General features: G+C 42.4%; 1 protein-coding gene across 1 annotated transcript in view; it reads left to right on the plus strand.

The window, feature by feature from the left end:
- tenm4 (teneurin transmembrane protein 4) overlaps window positions 1–24000 on the plus strand; it is a 653198-nt gene that overhangs the window by 372028 nt on the left and 257170 nt on the right. The window contains 3 exon segments of the mRNA XM_082966126.1: window positions 8122–8171; window positions 8173–8224; window positions 12301–12495. Coding sequence (XP_082822252.1) covers window positions 8122–8171; window positions 8173–8224; window positions 12301–12495 — 297 coding nt within the window.

Below are 24000 nucleotides of genomic sequence, written 5' to 3' on the forward strand. Positions count from 1 at the left end.
TATGACTGAGTCACTCAGCTTTATGTAGGTGCTGCTATATGACTGAGTCACTCAGCTTTATGTAGGTGCTGCTATATGACTGAGTCACTCAGCTTTATGTAGCTGCCTGAGGCTATATGACTGAGTCACTCAGCTTTATGTAGCTGCCTGAGGCTATATGACTGAGTCACTCAGCTTTATGTAGGTGCCTGAGGCTATATGACTGAGTCACTCAGCTTTATGTAGATGCCGAGGCTATATGACTGAGTCACTCAGCTTTATGTAGGTGCCTGAGGCTATATGACTGAGTCACTCAGCTTTATGTAGGTGCTGAGGCTATATGACTGAGTCACTCAGCTTTATGTAGCTGCCTGAGGCTATATGACTGAGTCACTCAGCTTTATGTAGGTGCTGCTATATGACTGAGTCACTCAGCTTTATGTAGGTGCTGAGGCTATATGACTGAGTCACTCAGCTTTATGTAGGTGCCGAGGCTATATGACTGAGTCACTCAGCTTTATGTAGGTGCTGCTATATGACTGAGTCACTCAGCTTTATGTAGGTGCTGCTATATGACTGAGTCACTCAGCTGTATGTAGGTGCTGCTATATGACTGAGTCACTCAGCTTTATGTAGGTGCCTGAGGCTATATGACTGAGTCACTCAGCTTTATGTAGGTGCTGCTATATGACTGAGTCACTCAGCTTTATGTAGGTGCTGCTATATGACTGAGTCACTCAGCTTTATGTAGGTGCTGCTATATGACTGAGTAACTCAGCTTTATGTAGGTGCTGAGGCTATATGACTGAGTCACTCAGCTTTATGTAGGTGCCTGAGGCTATATGACTGAGTCACTCAGCTTTATGTAGGTGCCTGAGGCTATATGACTGAGTCACTCAGCTTTATGTAGGTGCCTGAGGCTATATGACTGAGTCACTCAGCTTTATGTAGGTGCCTGAGGCTATATGACTGAGTCACTCAGCTTTATGTAGGTGCTGCTATATGACTGAGTCACTCAGCTTTATGTAGGTGCTGCTATATGACTGAGTCACTCAGCTTTATGTAGGTGCTGCTATATGACTGAGTCACTCAGCTTTATGTAGCTGCCTGAGGCTATATGACTGAGTCACTCAGCTTTATGTAGGTGCTGCTATATGACTGAGTCACTCAGCTTTATGTAGGTGCTGCTATATGACTGAGTCACTCAGCTTTATGTAGCTGCTGCTATATGACTGAGTCACTCAGCTTTATGTAGGTGCTGCTATATGACTGAGTCACTCAGCTGTATGTAGGTGCTGCTATATGACTGAGTCACTCAGCTTTATGTAGGTGCCTGAGGCTATATGACTGAGTCACTCAGCTTTATGTAGGTGCTGCTATATGACTGAGTCACTCAGCTTTATGTAGGTGCTGCTATATGACTGAGTCACTCAGCTTTATGTAGGTGCTGCTATATGACTGAGTAACTCAGCTTTATGTAGGTGCTGAGGCTATATGACTGAGTCACTCAGCTTTATGTAGGTGCCTGAGGCTATATGACTGAGTCACTCAGCTTTATGTAGATGCCTGAGGCTATATGACTGAGTCACTCAGCTTTATGTAGGTGCCTGAGGCTATATGACTGAGTCACTCAGCTTTATGTAGGTGCCTGAGGCTATATGACTGAGTCACTCAGCTTTATGTAGGTGCTGCTATATGACTGAGTCACTCAGCTTTATGTAGGTGCTGCTATATGACTGAGTCACTCAGCTTTATGTAGGTGCTGCTATATGACTGAGTCACTCAGCTTTATGTAGCTGCCTGAGGCTATATGACTGAGTCACTCAGCTTTATGTAGCTGCCTGAGGCTATATGACTGAGTCACTCAGCTTTATGTAGGTGCCTGAGGCTATATGACTGAGTCACTCAGCTTTATGTAGATGCCGAGGCTATATGACTGAGTCACTCAGCTTTATGTAGGTGCCTGAGGCTATATGACTGAGTCACTCAGCTTTATGTAGGTGCTGAGGCTATATGACTGAGTCACTCAGCTTTATGTAGCTGCCTGAGGCTATATGACTGAGTCACTCAGCTTTATGTAGGTGCTGCTATATGACTGAGTCACTCAGCTTTATGTAGGTGCTGAGGCTATATGACTGAGTCACTCAGCTTTATGTAGGTGCCTGAGGCTATATGACTGAGTCACTCAGCTTTATGTAGGTGCTGCTATATGACTGAGTCACTCAGCTTTATGTAGGTGCTGCTATATGACTGAGTCACTCAGCTGTATGTAGGTGCTGCTATATGACTGAGTCACTCAGCTTTATGTAGGTGCCTGAGGCTATATGACTGAGTCACTCAGCTTTATGTAGGTGCTGCTATATGACTGAGTCACTCAGCTTTATGTAGGTGCTGCTATATGACTGAGTCACTCAGTTTATGTAGGTGCTGCTATATGACTGAGTCACTCAGCTTTATGTAGGTGCTGAGGCTATATGACTGAGTCACTCAGCTTTATGTAGGTGCCTGAGGCTATATGACTGAGTCACTCAGCTTTATGTAGGTGCCTGAGGCTATATGACTGAGTCACTCAGCTTTATGTAGGTGCTGCTATATGACTGAGTCACTCAGCTTTATGTAGGTGCTGCTATATGACTGAGTCACTCAGCTTTATGTAGGTGCCTGAGGCTATATGACTGAGTCACTCAGCTTTATGTAGGTGCTGCTATATGACTGAGTCACTCAGCTTTATGTAGGTGCTGCTATATGACTGAGTCACTCAGCTTTATGTTGGTGCTGCAATATGACTGAGTCACTCAGCTTTATGTAGGTGCTGCTATTTGACTGAGTCACTCAGCTTTATGTAGGTGCTGCTATATGACATAGTCACTCAGCTTTATGTAGGTGCCTGAGGCTATATGACTGAGTCACTCAGCTTTATGTAGGTGCTGCTATATGACTGAGTCACTCAGCTTTATGTAGGTGCTGCTATTTGACTGAGTCACTCAGCTTTATGTAGGTGCTGCTATATGACATAGTCACTCAGCTTTATGTAGGTGCCTGAGGCTATATGACTGAGTCACTCAGCTTTATGTTGGTGCTGCTATATGACTGAGTCACTCAGCTTTATAGGTGCTGCTATATGACTGAGTCACTCAGCTTGATGTAGGTGCTGCTATATGACTGAGTCACTCAGTTTTATGTAGGTGCCTGAGGCTATATGACTGAGTCACTCAGCTTTATGTTGGTGCTGCTATATGACTGAGTCACTCAGCTTTATGTAGGTGCTGCTATATGACTGAGTAACTCAGCTTTATGTAGGTGCTGCTATATGACTGAGTCACTCAGCTTTATGTAGGTGCTGCTATATGACTGAGTCACTCAGCTTTATGTAGGTGCTGCTATATGACTGAGTCACTCAGCTTTATGTAGGTGCTGCTATATGACTGAGTCACTCAGCTTTATGTAGATGCTGCTATATGACTGAGTCACTCAGCTTTATGTAGGTGCCTGAGGCTATATGACTGAGTCACTCAGCTTTATGTAGGTGCCTGAGGCTATATGACTGAGTCACTCAGCTTTATGTAGGTGCTGCTATATGACTGAGTCACTCAGCTTTATGTAGGTGCTGCTATATGACTGAGTCACTCAGCTTTATGTAGGTGCTGCTATTTGACTGAGTCACTCAGCTTTATGTAGATGCTGCTATATGACTGAGTCACTCAGCTTTATGTAGATGCTGCTATATGACTGAGTCACTCAGCTTTATGTAGGTGCCTGAGGCTATATGACTGAGTCACTCAGCTTTATGTAGGTGCTGCTATATGACTGAGTCACTCAGTTTTATGTAGGTGCTGAGGCTATATGACTGAGTCACTCAGCTTTATGTAGGTGCCTGAGGCTATATGACTGAGTCACTCAGCTTTATGTAGGTGCTGCTATATGACTGAGTCACTCAGCTTTATGAAGGTGCTGCTATATGACTGAGTCACTCAGCTTTATGTAGGTGCCTGAGGCTATATGACTGAGTCACTCAGCTTTATGTAGGTGCCTGAGGCTATATGACTGAGTCACTCAGCTTTATGTAGCTGCCTGAGGCTATATGACTGAGTCACTCAGCTTTATGTAGGTGCCTGAGGCTATATGACTGAGTCACTCAGCTTTATGTAGGTGCTGCTATATGACTGAGTCACTCAGCTTTATGTAGGTGCCTGAGGCTATATGACTGAGTCACTCAGCTTTATGTAGGTGCTGCTATATGACTGAGTCACTCAGCTTTATGTAGGTGCCTGAGGCTATATGACTGAGTCACTCAGCTTTATGTAGGTGCCTGAGGCTATATGACTGAGTCACTCAGCTTTATGTAGGTGCTGCTATATGACTGAGTCACTCAGCTTTATGTAGGTGCTGCTATATGACTGAGTCACTCAGCTTTATGTAGGTGCTGCTATATGACTGAGTCACTCAGCTTTATGTAGGTGCTGCTATATGACTGAGTCACTCAGCTTTATGTAGCTGCCTGAGGCTATATGACTGAGTCACTCAGCTTTATGTAGGTGCCTGAGGCTATATGACTGAGTCACTCAGCTTTATGTAGGTGCTGCTACATGACTGAGTCACTCAGCTTTATGTAGGTGCCTGAGGCTATATGACTGAGTCACTCAGCTTTATGTAGGTGCCTGAGGCTATATGACTGAGTCACTCAGCTTTATGTAGGTGCCTGAGGCTATATGACTGAGTCACTCAGCTTTATGTAGGTGCCTGAGGCTATATGACTGAGTCACTCAGCTTTATGTAGGTGCCTGAGGCTATATGACTGAGTCACTCAGCTTTATGTAGGTGCCTGAGGCTATATGACTGAGTCATTCAGCTTTATGTAGGTGCTGCTATATGACTGAGTCACTCAGCTTTATGTAGGTGCTGCTATATGACTGAGTCACTCAGCTTTATGTAGGTGCCTGAGGCTATATGACTGAGTCACTCAGCTTTATGTAGGTGCCTGAGGCTATATGACTGAGTCACTCAGCTTTATGTAGGTGCCTGAGGCTATATGACTGAGTCACTCAGCTTTATGTAGGTGCCTGAGGCTATATGACTGAGTCACTCAGCTTTATGTAGGTGCTGCTATATGACTGAGTCACTCAGCTTTATGTAGGTGCTGCTATATGACTGAGTCACTCAGCTTTATGTAGGTGCTGCTATATGACTGAGTCACTCAGCTTTATGTAGGTGCTGCTATATGACTGAGTCACTCAGCTTTATGTAGGTGCCTGAGGCTATATGACTGAGTCACTCAGCGTTATAATATATAACGGTACTTTAGAGGTTATTTTGTTAAAAAAAAATGTTTTAAAGAATGTAACGATTGTAATCTGAGTAAAGGCCAAAACATGTATTTCTGTTTTTAAGAGGGAGAGAAACGCTGGGCCAGTTGTTCGCCGCCCTATGGGACAACCAACCACGGTCGGATGTGATACATAATAATAATAATAATAATAATAATAATAATAATAATAATAATAATAATAATCAGAATAATACTTTTTGTTGTATTATTTCTTTTGTCTTTTCTGGTGGATTAAACTGAAATTGTAACCAATCACGGCCGGTTGTGATACAGCCAACCTAACTGAAGAAATACATTTGACGATAGAATTCTCCCCCCTACCCTCCTTCCAGGCAAGTCTACTGTCCAGCTACCTGCTAATAGCCATAATGGTGCTGTACAACGTGACCGTGTGTGTTTGAAAGAGTATTTTCCAGTAAGCAACAATTTGTTTACCTTCATTAGACAACTTTGTTCCAATATTTCTGTAATTCAGTGATATTTATTCCCATAGTAATTCGTTATGGATCCATAATTAAATAAACATCTGCATTTTGAAAGTGTTGTTATCATCATTTTATTGACGAAAGCATAAAAATGCCATTATTAGTTACATTGTTTTAGTTTGAACGTGTAGACTGGCACTGAGAACAGAGGGAACATTTGTATTTAGGTTTATGTCGCCCATCTCCCCCTTGTGGTGGTCTGGAGCATTGAAGCAGTGACGCAGGGTACCTCTAACTCCCCCTTGTGGTGGTCTGGAGCATTGAAGCAGTGATGCAGGGTACCTCTAACTCCCCCTTGTGGTGGTCTGGAGCATTGAAGCAGTGATGCAGGGTACCGTACTAAACCACAAATTACCTCTTTGTACCGCAGCGTAATCGCAAAATGTGGAGCAGCCACTGTACCAACCACTGTACCAACCACTGCACACTGTACCAACCACTGTACCAACCACTGTACCAACCACTGTATCAACCACTGTACCAACCACTGTACACTGTACCAACCACTCCTACCTCCCTCCTCCCTCCCTCCACCCTCCCTCCATCCTACCTCCCTCCACCCTCCCTCCCTCCCTCCTCCCTCCCTCCATCCTACCACCCTTCAGCATGGTGCCTTCAGCCAGTCTCTCACCAGGAATCAGTGTTGAATCAGTCCTGTATAATTGCACCTCTAGGAAGAAATGCAAATGGCAATGCCCTGTAGCACTGCAGCTTCTGAACCTCTCCTCACCCCTTTCCTCACCCCTCTCCCCCATCTCACCCCCTTCTCCTCCCTCCCCTCTCCCCCTCCCCCTCTCATCCCCTCTCCTCCCCCTCCCCCTCCCCATCTCATCCCCTCAACCCCTTCTACTCCCACCCCTCTCCCCTCTCCCCCATCTCATCCCCTCACCCCCTTCTCCTCCCTCCCCTCTCCCCCTCCCCCCTCTCATCCCCTCTCCTCCCTCTCCCCCTCCCCCATCTCATCCCCTCACCCCCTTCTCCTCCCTCCCCTCTCCCCTTTCCCCCATCTCATCCCCTCACCCCCTTCTCCTCCCTCCCCTCTCCCCCTCCCCCTCTCATCCCCTCTCCTCCCCCCTTCCTCCCCCAGCACTCCTCTCCTCCTCAGTCCCCTGTCTCCACCCTCTGTCCCTCTCTTCCTCTCTCCTCTCTCCCTCTCTCCATGCTCCCTCCCTCTCTTCCTCTCTCCTCTCTCCCTCTCTCCATGCTCCCTCCCTCTCTTCCTCTCTCCTCTCTCCCTCTCTCCATGCTCCCTCCCTCTCTTCCTCTCTCCCCTCTCCCTCTCTCCATGCTCCCTCCCTCTCTTCCTCTCTCCTCTCTCCCTCTCTCCATGCTCCCTCCCTCTCTTCCTCTCTCCCCTCTCCCTCTCTCCATGCTCCCTCCCTCTCTTCCTCTCTCCTCTCTCCCTCTCTCCATGCTCCCTCCCTCTCTTCCTCTCTCCTCTCTCCCTCTCTCCATGCTCCCTCCCTCTCTTCCTCTCTCCTCTCTCCCTCTCTCCATGCTCCCTCCCTCTCCTCTGTGTTGATTGAGCCTCCTGAGGAAAGGAAAGCAGCAGTCCCGGCACACATTTCAAGCCCCTTTGTCCAATCACAAAAGCTGCTTTGTTCCAAGAGTTCTGCCTTGGAGCGACACTAGGCTGGCTGCAGGCACTGGACAAGAGTGAATATTTTTCAGCACCATTTCTTTATTTAATTCACTGTGCATCGTGTTATGAATTCCTTCCGCTGGAGGGAGGGAGGGAGGGAGGGAGGGAGGGAGGGAGGGAGGGAGGGAGGGAGGGAGGGAGGGAGGGAGGGAGGGAGAGAGAGAAATATATTCCCTATATAGTGATCCTACTTTTAATCAGGGCCCATAGGGCATAGGATGCCATTTGAGATGTCGGTGATGGTTTCGGTTTGATGAGCTAGTGTTTATCAGTGCTCTCATTTTGGGGGGGTTTAGGTTTTGGGTTTCTACCCAGCACCACGATACACACGTTTACCTGTCTTGCATGTTTGACACGTCCATGTTAAATATACTAACAGGACCATGCTTGATCCTCTTCCATCCGCATTAGATTGAACAGGTGAATGAGAATCACCGTGAGCCATGTTATCCTACTAGGAAGTAGCCGTATTGCTGTTGAACTAATGATCCAACCTGTTTCCAGGCAGAGTTACAGTTTTCTTCCTTACAGAGTTTTTATTGCCACTTTGCTTCCGCTGTGGTTCCAAGCCTGGTCAATTCGGAGCACTTTGTGACAACTGTCAAGTGTAAAAAAACATTTATAAAAAAAAAAAAAAGGCTTTATAAATAACATTTAATTGATTGAATTTGATGTCTGTGTTCACACAGACTCCATTGACGACTGTCCCAGTGATTGCCATGGCAACGGCGACTGTGTGGGCGGGAACATGTCACTGCTTCTTAGGATTCAGAGGCCCTGACTGTGGACGAGGTGAGACACTCTGGTGCTCAATATACTTTATCTGCACTTTCTCTCTCTCTCTCTCTCTGTCTCTCTCTCTCCTCTCTCTCTCTCTCTCTCTCGTCTCTCTCTCTGTCTCTCTCTCTCTGTCTCTCTCTCTCTCTCTCTCTCTCTGTCTCCTCTCTCTCTCTCTCTCTCTGTCTCTCCTCTCTCTCCTCTCTCTCTGTCTCTCTGTCTCTCTCTCTCTGTCTCTCTCTCTCTCTCTCTCTCTCTCTCTCTCTCTCTCTGTCTCTCTCTCTCTGTCTCTCTCTCTCTCTCTCTCTGTCTCTCTCTCTCTGTCTCTCTCTCTCTCTCTCTCTCTCTCTGTCTCTCTCTCTCTCTCTCTCTCTCTCTCTGTCTCTCTCCTCTCTCCCCCTCTCTCTCTCTCTCTGTTCTCTCTCTCTGTCTCTCTCTCTCTCTCTCCCCTCTCTCTCCTCTCTCTCTGTCTCTTCTCTCCTCTCTCTCTCTCTCTCTCTCTCTCTCTCTCTCTCTCTCTCTCTCTCTCTCTCTCTCGTCCTCTCTCTCTCTGTCTCTCTCTCTCGTCCCTCTCTCTCTCTCTGTCTCTCTCTCTCGTTCTCTCTCTCTCTATATGTCTCTCTCTCTGGAATGTATTGAACAGACTAGGGTTGCCACAATACCAGTATAGAATGAAAAGCCAAAGCAGACTAAAGTCTTTATTTCTTTAAAAACCTACTGTATGTAACAGTATTGTGTGCTGTAGCTTGAAAAATAAACGTGTTATTCTGCGTGACAACATCAGGCTGTTTGTTGCCAACGTTAGGACAGTTTTCATCAGGACATTCAGCTTCATGTTTCACTTCCTTGTCACGATACCTCTGAGAATCACTATAGTAACAACCCCAGAACAGACTACTTCATGTTGCTATAGTAACAACCCCAGAACAGACTACTTCGTGTTGCTATAGTAACAACCCCAGAACAGACTACTTCATGTTGCTATAGTAACAACCCCAGAACAGACTACTTCATGTTGCTATAGTAACAACCCCAGAACAGACTACTTCGTGTTGCTATAGTAACAACCCCAGAACAGACTACTTCATGTTGCTATAGTAACAACCCCAGAACAGACTACTTTGTGTTGCTATAGTAACAACCCCAGAACAGACTACTTCATGTTGCTATAGTAACAACCCCAGAACAGACTACTTCGTGTTGCTATAGTAACAACCCCAGAACAGACTACTTTGTGTTGCTATAGTAACAACCCCAGAACAGACTACTTCATGTTGCTATAGTAACAACCCCAGAACAGACTACTTCGTGTTGCTATAGTAACAACCCCAGAACAGACTACTTCGTGTTGCTATAGTAACAACCCCAGAACAGACTACTTCATGTTGCTATAGTAACAACCCCAGAACAGACTACTTCATGTTGCTATAGTAACAACCCCAGAACAGACTACTTCATGTTGCTATAGTAACAACCACAGAACAATATTAATATATCTAAATATTTTATAGCCATTCATAATGGAATACACTTGGAGTCCATGCCAGAATATCTCTTTGAAAACATAAAAAAATAGTTTGTTATTTTGGCCAAATCCTCAGTCACTAAGCCATCTGTTATGAAAGTGATGATGATCGTTGCTAGGCTGAAACTCTGCTAGGTTACGGCCGAAACGGTACCCTACTCTCTATATAGTGCACTATGGGCCCTGGTCAAAAATAGTGCATTATGTAGGGGGAAAATGACCCATTTGGGACATAGCCCTGCTCTCCTTACTGATCATTAGCTTAATGGTCTCATTTATCTGAGCAGTCAGATCACAGAGAGTCATAACACATTTACATACCTGTTCCAATTTGGATAAGTAATGCTGCTTTGTTTGTTACTCTGAGTCGCTTATTACTTCAGTTAGTACATAACATATATTTACTGTAGTTAGTACATAACATATATTTACTGTAGTTAGTACATAACATATATTTACTTCAGTTAGTACATAACATATATTTACTGTAGTTAGTACATAACATATATTTACTGTAGTTAGTACATAACATCTATTTACTGTAGTTAGAGCATAACATATATTTACTGTAGTTAGTACATAACATATATTTACTGTAGTTAGTACATAACATATATTTACTGTAGTTAGAGCATAACATATATTTACTGTAGTTAGTACATAACATATATTTACTGTAGTTAGTACATAACATATATTTACTGTAGTTAGTACATAACATATATTTACTGTAGTTAGTATGTAACATATAATTACTGTAGTTAGTACATAACATATAATTAATGTAGTTAGTATGTAACATATAATTACTGTAGTTAGTACATAACATATATTTACTGTAGTTAGTACATAACATATATTTACTGTAGTTAATATGTAACATATATTTACTGTAGTTAGTACATAACATATATTTATTGTAGTTAGTACGTAACATATAATTACTGTAGTTAGTAAATAACATATAATTACTGTAGTTAGTATGTAACATGTAATTACTGTAGTTAGAGCATAACATCTAATTACTGTAGTTAGAGCATAACATATAATTAGTGTAGTTAATACAAACATATAATTACTGTAGTTAGTATGTAACATATAATTACTGTAGTTAGTACATAACATCTAATTACTGTAGTTAGTACATAACATCTAATTACTGTAGTTAATATGTAACATCTAATTACTGTAGTTAATATGTAACATATAATTACTGTCGTTAGTACAGACATATAATTATTGTAGTTAGTATGTAACATATAATTACTGTAGTTAGAGCATAACATCTAATTACTGTAGTTAATATGTAACATATAATTATTGTAGTTAGTACATAACATCTAATTACTGTAGTTAATATGTAACATATAATTACTGTAGTTTGTACAAATATATAATTTCTGTAGTTAGAGCATAACATATAATTACTGTAGTTAGTACAAACATATAATTACTGTAGTTAGTATGTAACATATAATTACTGTAGTTAGTACATAACATCTAATTACTGTAGTTAATATGTAACATATAATTACTGTAGTTAGTACAAACATATAATTACTGTAGTTAGTATGTAACATATAATTACTGTAGTTAGTACATAACTCCTATTTACTGTAGTTAATATGTAACATATAATTACTGTAGTTAGTACATAACACCTATTTACTGTAGTTAGTACATAACATATATTTACTGTAGTTAGTATGTAACATCTAATTACTGTAGTTAGTATGTAACATCTAATTACTGTAGTTAATATGTAACATCTAATTACTGTAGTTAGTACATAACTCCTATTTACTGTAGTTAATATGTAACATCTAATTACTGTAGTTAATATGTAACATCTAATTACTGTAGTTAATATGTAACATATATTTACTGTAGTTAATATGTAACATCTAATTACTGTAGTTAATATGTAACATATATTTACTGTAGTTAGAGCATAACACCTAATTACTGTAGTTAATATGTAACATCTAATTACTGTAGTTAGTATGTAACATCTAATTACTGTAGTTAGTAAATAACATATATTTACTGTAGTTAGAGCATAACACCTAATTACTGTAGTTAGTACATAACATATATTTACTGTAGTTAATACATAACACCTAATTACTGTAGTTAATACATAACACCTATTTACTGTAGTTAGAGCATAACACCTAATTACTGTAGTTAGTACATAACATATATTTACTGTAGTTAGTACATAACACCTATTTACTGTAGTTAGTACATAACATATAATTACTGTAGTTAGTACATAACATATATTTACTGTAGTTAGTACATAACACCTATTTACTGTAGTTAGTACATAACATATATTTACTGTAGTTAGTACATAACACCTATTTACTGTAGTTACTATGTCGTTTTGGAGCTGGCGTCACTCCCCTGTTAGTGTTGACACAACGTTAGAAACCAAACTGTTCATCATTTTCTTTGCTAGAGGCTCCAACACACACATTATGGTTGGTGGAGTCCATTCAAACTGTTGTGCTCTCTGCCTGTCTGTCTGTCTGTCTGTGTGTCCATCTGTCCCTCTTCAAAGCGTCCTGTCCGGTGCTGTGCAGTGGGAACGGCCAATACCTCAAAGGGCGATGCATGTGTCACAGTGGCTGGAAGGGCGGGGAGTGTGACGTACCGACCAACCAGTGCATAGACATCACCTGCTCTGGCCACGGGACCTGCATCGTGGGGACGTGCATCTGTAACCCTGCATACAAGGGAGATAACTGTGAAGAAGGTGAATGAATGAATGAATTAATTAATGAATTAATGAATGAATGGATGAATCAATTAATGAATTAATTAATTAATTGTTAAATTAATGAATGAATGGATGAATGAATGAATGAATGAATGCATGGATTAATTAAGGAATGAATGGATGAATTAATGAATGCATGGATTAATTAAATAATTAATGGATTAATTAATGAATGCATGGATTAATTAAATAATTAATGGATTAATTAATGAATGTATGAATTAATTATTTAACGGATGGTTGAATGCATTAATTAATTAATTCATGAATTCATGGATGAGTTCATTTATGAATGGATGAAGATAACTGTGAAGAAAGTAACGTTTATCAGAGTTTGACAAGGATTTTAAAAGTGAGTAAGTCACTACAGACTCCTGCTTGGGCCCCCGAGTGGCACTACAGACCCCGGTTCCATTCCAGGCCGTATCACAGCGGTCTAAGGAACTACAGACCCTGGTTCCATTCCAGGCTGTATCACAGCGGTCTAAGGCACTACAGACCCCGGTTCCATTCCAGGCCGTATCACAGCGGTCTAAGGAACTACAGACCCTGGTTCCATTCCAGGCCGTATCACAGCGGTCTAAGGAACTACAGACCCTGGTTCCATTCCAGGCCGTATCACAGCGGTCTAAGGAACTACAGACCCCGGTTCCATTCCAGGCCGTATCACAGCGGTCTAAGGAACTACAGACCCCGGTTCCATTCCAGGCTGTATCACAGCGGTCTAAGGAACTACAGACCCAGGTTCCATTCCAGGCCGTATCACAGCGGTCTAAGGAACTACAGACCCTGGTTCCATTCCAGGCTGTATCACAGCGGTCTAAGGCACTACAGACCCTGGTTCCAATCCAGGCTGTATCACTGCGGTCTAAGGCACTACAGACCCTGGTTCCATTCCAGGCTGTATCACAGCGGTCTAAGGAACTGGATCTCAGTGCTAGAGACATCATTACAGACCCTGGTTCCATTCCAGCGCACAATTAGCCCGGCGCCGTCCAGGTTTTGCCGGGGTAGGCCGTCATTGGAAATAAGAATTTGTTCTTAACTGACTTGCCGAGTTAAATAAAGGTGAAATAAAAAAATATATATCGCTATAATTGTTCCCTAAAGAATATGGTGGGCTCTGTGATGTCTTCCAAAGGAGAGCACTGTTATGAAGGTGAAGTGTGATTTAAAAATAGAAAAGTCTAAAGTTTTCCAAATATGCCTTGTTCGTATTACAAAGACGTGTAAATTATTATTTGGGTGCAGCTGTTAGCCCAGCAGTAGAGTAATCAAACTTGAGTAAAAAAAGATGGCCGGCACAGATAAAGTTATTTCTATATCTATTAACTATATCGACAGTCTTTAACGTACATTATTCTGGAGCTCTAGGTAAAGTTATCCCTGTAGAGGGTAGAGTTATCCCTGTAGAGGGTAGAGTTATCCCCGTAGAGGGTAGAGTTATCCCTGTAGAGGGTAGAGTTATCCCTGTAGAGGGTAGAGTTATCCCTGTAGAGGGTAAAGTTATTCCTGTAGAGGGTAGAGTTATCCCTGTAGAGGGTAGAGTTATCCCCGTAGAGGGTAGAGTTATCCCCGTAGAGGGTAGAGTTATCCCCGTAGAGGGTAGAGTTATCCCCGTAGAGGGTAGAGTTATCCCTGTAGAGGGGTAGAGTTATCCCTGTAGAGGGTAGAGTTATCCCCGTAGAGGGTAGAGTTATCCCCGTAGAGGGTAGAGTTATCCCCGTAGAGGGTAGAGTTATCCCCGTAGAGGGTAGAGTTATCCCCGTAGAGGGTAGAGTTATCCCTGTAGAGGGTAGAGTTATCCCCGTAGAGGGTAAAGTTATCCCTGTAGAGGGTAAAGTTATCCCTGTAGAGGGTAGAGTTATCCCTGTAGAGGGTAGAGTTATCCCTGTAGAGGGTAGAGTTATCCCCGTAGAGGGTAGAGTTATCCCCGTAGAGGGTAAAGTTATCCCTGTAGAGGGTAAAGTTATCCCTGTAGAGGGTAGAGTTATCCCCGTAGAGGGTAAAGTTATCCCCGTAGAGGGTAAAGTTATCCCTGTAGAGGGTAGAGTTATCCCCGTAGAGGGTAGAGTTATCCCTGTAGAGGGTAAAGTTATCCCTGTAGAGGGTAGAGTTATCCCCGTAGAGGGTAGAGTTATCCCCGTAGAGGGTAAAGTTATCCCTGTAGAGGGTAGAGATATCCCCGTAGAGGGTAGAGTTATCCCCGTAGAGGGTAGAGTTATCCCCGTAGAGGGTAGAGTTATCCCCGTAGAGGGTAGAGTTATCCCTGTAGAGGGTAGAGTTATCCCTGTAGAGGGTAGAGTTATCCCCGTAGAGGGTAGAGTTATCCCCGTAGAGGGTAGAGTTATCCCCGTAGAGGGTAGAGTTATCCCCGTAGAGGGTAGAGTTATCCCTGTAGTGGGTAAAGTTATTCCTGTAGAGGGTAGAGTTATCCCCGTAGAGGGTAGAGTTATCCCTGTAGAGGGTAGAGTTATCCCCGTAGAGGGTAGAGTTATCCCTGTAGAGGGTAAAGTTATCCCTGTAGAGGGTAGAGTTATCCCTGTAGAGGGTAGAGTTATCCCCGTAGAGGGTAGAGTTATCCCCGTAGAGGGTAAAGTTATCCCTGTAGAGGGTAGAGTTATCCCTGTAGAGGGTAGAGTTATCCCCGTAGAGGGTAGAGTTATCCCGTAGAGGGTAAAGTTATCCCTGTAGAGGGTAGAGTTATCCCTGTAGAGGGTAGAGTTATCCCTGTAGAGGGTAGAGTTATCCCTGTAGAGGGTAGAGTTATCCCTGTAGAAGGTAAAGATGAACATTTCACTGTATATCCCTGACTACATTTCTTTGCTAGGTATAGCCCAATGTTAGCTAGCAAACGTTGCACCTGATTGGTCAGCTGCAGGCTCTCGTCTAACTGTGCCAGAGCGCAGAATAACTGACGAATTTACCAACGCTCAACAACTGTAGAATATGGCCGGTGTCAGTAAACATTGGCAAAAAAGCGTCATTAAATTATTGCCAGCAACACAGTTACAGTCACCAACGCTCTGGATAACATGAAAACAGCCTAACCAGCTCTGCTAGGGGGAGTGAAATGGTCAGAGTTTGGACTGTTCTCTCATTTTGTGTCTGGAAGTAGCTAGCAAGCTAGCCAACGTTAGCCAGTTAGCTTAGGTGCTCGACTGCCGTTGTTCAGAACGTTCGGATCAACCGTTCTCATCGTCCAGAGCGTCCAGTGCGCGCTCTGAACGCTCCGAGAGCGAAACGCTCTGAATTTACCAACAGACAATCTGACAACACTCTGAATTTATGGCTGGGGCTATAGCTTAAGAGGGTGTGAATGATGCTGAATGGGTGGAGACAAAGAAGAGCTCTCCAGTAGGTGTACCAAAACATTCAAAGGCCATTTTCTCAAAAGTTGATCAACTTTCAAAGCAGAATTACTTTCCCATTGTTTCTCAACTGTAGTGTATAATATACAATTTTCTAGCTCTGAGTCTCTACTTTTATCCAATGTAAAAACAATTGTTATGTCAAATTTTATGTTCCTTTTGATGGCGTAGAAGGAGGCCCTTCTTGCCTTGACTCTCAGATCGTTCACAGCTTTGTGGAAGTTATCTGTGGTGTTGATGTTTAGGCCGAGGTACGTACAGTTTTTTGTGTGCTCTAGGAAAACTATACTTTTTTTGGAACACCACCATAGTCTTACTGAGATTTACTGTCAGGGCCCAGGTCTGACGGAATCTGTGCAGAACATCTAGGTGCTGCTGTAGGCCCTCCTTGGTTTGGGGACAGAAGCACCAGATTATCAGCGAACAGTAGACATTTGACTTCAGATTCTAGAGGGTGGGGTTTAAGCTGTTGAAAGAAATCTGTTGTGTTTTTTTTACCAATTTCAACTGCGATTTTAACTCTCTCCGTCCTCCTCTATTCCCTATACATTATGTACAGAGGGTCCAGAGCTTTCTAGTATCCACACTAAACAATCCCCCCTTTGTTATCTGAAAATCCAATGAGTTGAATTTGCAAAGAGGGAAAGTGCGACTTTAATCCATTAACATCTGCTGCTATCTGGGGATGATGAGAGAGGAGAGGAGAGGAGAAGAGAAGAGAAGAGAAGAGGAGAGAAGAGAAGAGAGAGAAGAGAAGAGGAGAAGAGAAGAGGAGAAGAGAAGAGGAGAAGAGGAGAGGAGAAGAGGAGAAGAGAGAGAAGAAGAGAAGAAGAAGGAAGAGAAGAGGAGAAGAAGAGAAGAGGGAGAAGAGAGGAGAAGAGAGGAGAGGAGAGGAGAGGAGAGGAGAGGAGAGGAGAGGAGAGGAGAGGAGAGGAGAGGAGAGGAGAGGAGAGGAGAGAAAACAAAGGATGAGATTGAAGTAGCCATTGTGTTTGTCAGTCTGTTGAAACCTCTCATTTCCGGATGAGTAATGGCCCCTGTGAGTTTGATAGATGGTGCTTCCTGACATCCCCCTGCGGCCCCTGCACACCCCTATTCTATCTGGGTTTGGGAACCATTAGCTGTATGGTGCAGCAGAGACCCACAAGCACCTCTACCCTTCTTCTCCTACGACCTTCAGCCAGTATGATTAATTACCAGGAGAGACAGTGATGTCAGTTGGACCTAGCCTCTGATCTCTCTGCTTCTCTGAGCCTGGCGCCCCCAAACCATCTGCCTACCGAGAGAGAGAGACCTGGGTTGAGACCCAAATGACACCCTATTCTCTATATAATGCGCTACCGTACTGTATAGTGCAGAAGCCTGCATAGAGCTCTGGTACAAAAGTAGTCCACTACATAGGGAACAGGGTGTCATTTGGGACGTAAGATCTGGAGAGTCCTGGGATCTTCTCTGTCTCATTCTAATGGATCTTTAGAGCCTTTTATGTAACGATGTCCTGGTGCCCACACTAGCTGGAGTAGTTGTCTGGCCGCTACCCCATTTTTCTCCCCAATTTCGATCTTGTCTCATCGCTGCAACTTCCCAACGTGCTCGGGAGACGAAGGTCGAGTTATCCGTCCTCTGAAACATGACCCGTCAAACCATGCTTCTTAACACCTGCCCGCTTAACCTGGATGCCAGCCGCACCAATTTGTCAGAGGAAACCCCGTTCAACTGATGACCGAGGTCAGCCTGCAGGAGCCCGGCCCGCCACAAGGAGTTGCTAGAGCGTGACGAGCCAAGTAAAGCCCACCCGGCCAAACCCTCCCCTTACCCGGGACGACGCTGGGGCCAAACCCTCCCCTACGCTGGGCCAAACCCTCCCCTAACCTGGACAACGCTGGGCCAAACCCTCCCCTTACCCGGACGACGCAGGGCCAAACCCTCCCCTAACCCGGACGACGCTGGGCCAAACCCTCCCCTAACCCGGACAACGCTGGGCCAAACCCTCCCCCTAACCCGGACGACGCTGGGCCAAACCCTCCCCTAACCCGGACGACGCTGGGCCAAACCCTCCCCCTAACCCGGACGACGCTGGGCCAAACCCTCCCCTTACCCGGACGACGCTGGACCAATTATATGACGTCCTATGGGACTCCTGATCACAGCCATAGTGATGCAGCCTGGGATCAAAGCCAGGTCTGTAGTGACACCATCTAGCTTCCTTTGGAGACACCTAGTCAAAAGTTTGGACACACCTACTCATTCAAGGGTTTTTCTTTTCTACATTGTAGAATAATAGTGAAGACATCAAAACTATGAAATAACACGTAAAAAAAAAATGTTTTTTAAGTGTTAAACAAATCAAAATCGATTTTAGATTTTAGATTCTTCAAAGTATCCACTCTTTATGCCTTTATGACAGCTCTGCATAGTTTTGGCATTCTCTCAACCAGCTTCACCTGGAATGCTTTTCCAACAGTCTTGAAGGAGTTCCCACATATGTTGAGCACTTGTTGGCAGCTTTTCTTTCACTCTGCGGTCTAACTCATCCCAAACCATCTCAATTTGGTTGAGGTCGGGTGATTGTGGAGGCCAGGTCATCTGATGCAGCACTCCATCACTCTCCTTCTTGGTCAAATAGCCCTTACACAGCCTGGAGGTGTGTTGGGTCATTGTCCTGTTGAAAAATAAATTATAGTCCCACTAAGTGTAAACCCGATTGGATGGCGTATCGCTGCAGAATGCTGTGGGAGCCATGCTGGTTAAGTGTGCCTTGAATTCTAAATAAATCACTGACAGTGTCACCAGCAAAGAACCCCCACAAAATAACACCTCCTCCTCCATGCTTTACGGTGGGAACTACACATGCAGAGATCATCTGTTCACTTGCTCTGCGTCTCACAAAGACATGGCGGTTGGAACCCAAAATCTCAAATTTGGACTCATCAGACCAAAGGACAGATGTCCACCTGTCTAATGTCCATTGCTCGTGTTTCTTGGCCCAAGCAAGTGTCTTATTATTATTGGTCTCTTTTAGTAGTGGTTTCTTTGCAGCAATTCGACCATGAAGGCCTGATTCACACAGTCTCCTCTGAACAGTTGATGTTGATGTGTCTGTTACTTGAACTCTGTGAAGCATTTATTTGGACTGCAATTTCCGAGGCTGGTAACTCTAATAAACGTATCCTTTGCAGCAGAGGTAACTCTGGGTCTTCCTTTCCTGTGGCGGTCCTCATGAGAGCCAGTTTCATCATAGCGCTTGATGGTTTTTGCGACTGCACTTGAAGAAACTTAAAAAAGGTGTTGATTGACTGACCTTCACGTCTTAAAGTAATGATGGACTGTCATTTCTCTTTGCTTATTTGAGCTGTTTTTGTTATGTTACAGGCTTATTATAAAATGTATTAAATACATGTTTTTCCTCATCAATCTACACACAATACCCCATAATGACAAAGCGAAAAAAATTATGGTAACCCCTTGACTTTTGGGTATGATGCTACAAGTTTGGAACACCTGTATTTGGGGAGTTTCTCCCATTCTTCTCTGCAGATCCTCTCAAGCCCTGTCAGGTTGGATGGGGAGCGTCGCTGCACAGCTATTTTCAGGTCTCTCCAGAGATGTTTGATCGGGTTCAAGTCCAGGCTCTGGCTGGACATTCAGAGACTTGTCCCCGAAGCCACTCCTGCGTTGTCTTGGCTGTGTGCTTAGGGTCGTTATCCTGTTGGAAGGTGAACCTTCACCCAGTCTGAGGTTCTGAGCTCTCTGGAGCAGGTTTTCATCAAGGATCTCTCTGGACTTTGATCCGTTCATCGTTCCCTCGTTCCTGACTAGTCTCCTAGTCCCTGCCGCAGAAAAACATCCCCACAGCATGATGCTGCTACCAGACGCTTGGCATTCAAGCCAAAGAGTTCAACCTTGGTTTCATCAGACCAGAGAATCTTGTTTCTCATGGTCTGAGAGTCTTTAGGTGCCTTTTGACAAACTCCACGCGAGCTGTCATGTGCCTTTTACTGAGGAGTGGCTTCCTTCTGGCCACTCTACTATAAAGGCCTGATTGGTGGAGTGCTGCAGAGATGGTTGTCCTTCTGGAAGGTTCTCCCATCTCCACAGAGGAACTCTGGAGCTCTAGAGTCACCTCCCAGACCAAGGCCCTTCTCCCCCTGATTGTTCAGTTTGGCCGGGCGGCCAGCTCTAGGAAGAGTCTTGGTGGTTCCAAACTTCTTCCATTTAAGAATGATGGAGGCCACTGTGTTCTTGGGGACCTTCAATGCTGCAGAAATTTTTTGGGTCCCTTCTCCAGATTTGTGCCTCGACACAATCCTGTCTATGAGCTCTACGGACAAGTATTTGACCTCATGGCTTGGTTTTTGGTCTGGCGTGTACTGTCAACTGTGGGACCTTATATAGACAGGTGTGTGCCTTTCCAAATTATGTCCAATCAATTGAATTTACCACAGGTGGACTCCAATCAAGTTGTAGAAACATCTCAAGGATGATCAATGGAAACAGGATGCATCTGAGCTCAATTTCAAGTCTCATAGCAAAGGGTCTGAATACTTATTTAAATGAGGTATTTCTGTTTTTTATTTTTAATACATTTGCAAACAATCTAAAAACCTATTATCGCTTCGTCGTTATGGGGGTATTGTGTGTGAAGGTTTTTATTTATTTCATCCATTTTAGAATAAAGCTGGAACGTAACAAAATGTGGAAAAATTCAAGGGGTCTGAATATTTTCCGAAGTCAATATATATTTAACATTTTTATTTAACCAGGAAGGGCTCATTGAGATTTAAAATCTCTTTTTCAAGAGCGTCCTGGCCAAGATAGGCAGCACCAAGTCATAAAAAAAATTACAGACAAACAACATGAAAAACTACCAGTAATCTAATAAAAACCATAGAATTCACAAGAGTATAACAAAATCAAAAACAGCAAATTAAAAACATTGACAGGTTTAGGGAATCAGTCTCCAGATCATTCATCAGTGATTTAAAAATACCAATCGGGACAAGTTCTTCCAGTTTAAAAGTATTTTGTAAGGCGTTTCCAAGGCGATGGTGCAGAGTACATAAAAGCCCTGTTACCAAATTCAGTTCGGACATTTGGAACAGTTAGCAGGATAAAGTCCAGCGAACGAAGAGACGACCCACCACATTTCTGAACAATAAAAATGCCCAAATAAAAAGGTAGTAAACCCAAAATGGCTTTGTAAATAAAAGTATACCAGTGACTGAGCCTACGAGTGACTAGAGAAGGCCAGCCAACCCTGGTATACAAAGTGCAGTGGTGCGTAAGGGTTTAGCAGTTTAAAATAAATCTCAAAGTGCCATGGTAAAGGGTGTCAATTGATCTCAAACACTGAGCGGAAGCATTCATATATAAAATATCCCCATAGTCTAGTAACGGCATAAATGTAGCTGATACTAGCCTCCTCCTGGCTTCAAAAGAAAAACAGGCCTTATTCCTGAAATAAAATCCCAACTTCAGCTTCAATATTTTTGTAAGTTGTTGAATATGCATTTTAAAAGAGAGGCCATCATCAATCAAAATTCCCAGATATTTCTATGAGGTTACAACCTCAATCTCCTTGCCCTGACAGGTAGTAATAGGTGAAAGGTTCAGGGGTCTATTTCTGGCTTTAGAAAACACCATTAGTTTAGTTTTGTCAGTATTGAGGATAAGCTTCAATTGGACACAAGGTATGTTGAACAGTATAAAAATCAGTTTGTAAGTTCTGGAATGCTTTTGTAAGAGATGAGCCACAACAGTAAATAACAGTATCATCAGCATAAAAATGAAAAATTTGACATTTTTGTCTAAATTATTTATATAAATAGTGAATTAGAGGGGACCAAGTACAGAGCCATGGGGCACACCATTACAGACAGACATTTTAACAGATATGAGCCCATCAAATTGAGTGCACTGAGTTCTATCAGACAGATAGTTAACAAACCATGCAACTGCATGCTCCGAAAGACCTACACTCGACAATCTCTGCCTCAGTATAGCATGATCAACTGTATCAAAAGCCTTAGAGAGATCAATACAAAGTGAGACACAATGCTGGTTTTTTGTCAAGAGCTTCAGTGATATCATTTAAAACCTTCATGGCTGCTGTAATTGTGCTATGCTTCTTCCTGAAGCCTGATTGGTACATTGATAAATTAGAGTTAGTAAATAAAAACTCTTTTAGCTGTTCACTCACAAGGGTTTCAAGTATTTTCACCAGGGGTGACAGCTTTGAGATTGGCCTATAATTATTTAAAAGAGTTGGATCTCCCCCTTTTAAAAGTGGCAGGACAAATGCTGATTTCCAGATCTTTGGAATTTCATTACATTCCAGGGTTAGATTGAACAGATATGTAAGTGGTTCAGCTATGAAATCAGCTGACAGATTTTAAAAGCAGGGATCCAAAAGATCAGGACCTGCAGGCTTTCTCTGATCTAAGGATTTCAGGGCTTTATGTACCACCTGCACTGAGAATGGCAAAAAGCTAAAAGTTAGACCAGCTCTCACTGGTTCATCCACACAAGGTTGTACAGAGACAGAGGACACTGAATCAAACAGCCTGCCAGATGAGATATAGTGCTCATTGAAACAATTCAGCATTTCAGGACAGGTATTGTATATATAATCAGGATGTATTGTATATATAATCAGGACAGGTATTGTGTATATAATCAGGATGTATTGTGTATATAATCAGGACAGGTATTGTGTATATAATCAGGACAGGTATTGTATATATAATCAGGACAGGTATTGTGTATATAATCAGGAAAGGTATTGTATATCTAATCAGGACAGGTATTGTGTATATAATCAGGATGTATTGTATATATAATCAGGACAGGTATTGTATAAATAATCAGGACAGGTATTGTGTATATAATCAGGACAGGTATTGTATATATAATCAGGACAGGTATTGTATATATAATCAGGACAGGTATTGTATATATAATCAGGACAGGTATTGTGTATATAATCAGGACAGGTATTGTGTATATAATCAGGACAGGTATTGTATATATAATCAGGACAGGTATTGTATATATAATCAGGACAGGTGGTGTGTATATAATCAGGACAGGTATTGTATATATAATCAGGACAGGTATTGTATATATAATCAGGACAGGTATTGTGTATATAATCAGGATGTATTGTGTATATAATCAGGACAGGTATTGTGTATATAATCAGGACAGGTATTGTATATATAATCAGGACAGGTATTGTGTATATAATCAGGACAGGTATTGTATATCTAATCAGGACAGGTATTGTGTATATAATCAGGATGTATTGTATATATAATCAGGACAGGTATTGTATAAATAATCAGGACAGGTATTGTGTATATAATCAGGACAGGTATTGTATATATAATCAGGACAGGTATTGTATATATAATCAGGACAGGTATTGTATATATAATCAGGACAGGTATTGTGTATATAATCAGGACAGGTATTGTGTATATAATCAGGACAGGTATTGTATATATAATCAGGACAGGTATTGTATATATAATCAGGACAGGTATTGTGTATATAATCAGGACAGGTATTGTATATATAATCAGGACAGGTATTGTATATATAATCAGGACAGGTATTGTGTATATAATCAGGACAGGTATTGTATATATAATCAGGACAGGTATTGTGTATATAATCAGGACAGGTATTGTATATATAATCAGGACAGGTATTGTATATATATAATCAGGACAGGTATTGTGTATATAATCAGGACAGGTATTGTGTATATAATCAGGACAGGTATTGTATATATAATCAGGACAGGTATTGTGTATATATAATCAGGACTGTATTGTGTATATAATCAGGACAGGTATTGTATATATAATCAGGACAGGTATTGTATATATAATCAGGACAGGTATTGTGTATATATAATCAGGATGTATTGTGTATATAATCAGGACAGGTATTGTATATATACTCAGGACAGGTATTGTATATATAATCAGGACAGGTATTGTATATATAATCAGGACAGGTATTATGTATATAATCAGGACAGGTATTGTATATATAATCAGGACAGGTATTGTATATATAATCAGGACAGGTATTGTGTATATAA

The sequence above is a fragment of the Salmo salar genome, chromosome 20, assembly GCF_965601325.2.
Source record: "Salmo salar chromosome 20, fSalSal1, whole genome shotgun sequence".
Classification (NCBI taxonomy): Eukaryota; Metazoa; Chordata; class Actinopteri; order Salmoniformes; family Salmonidae; genus Salmo; species Salmo salar.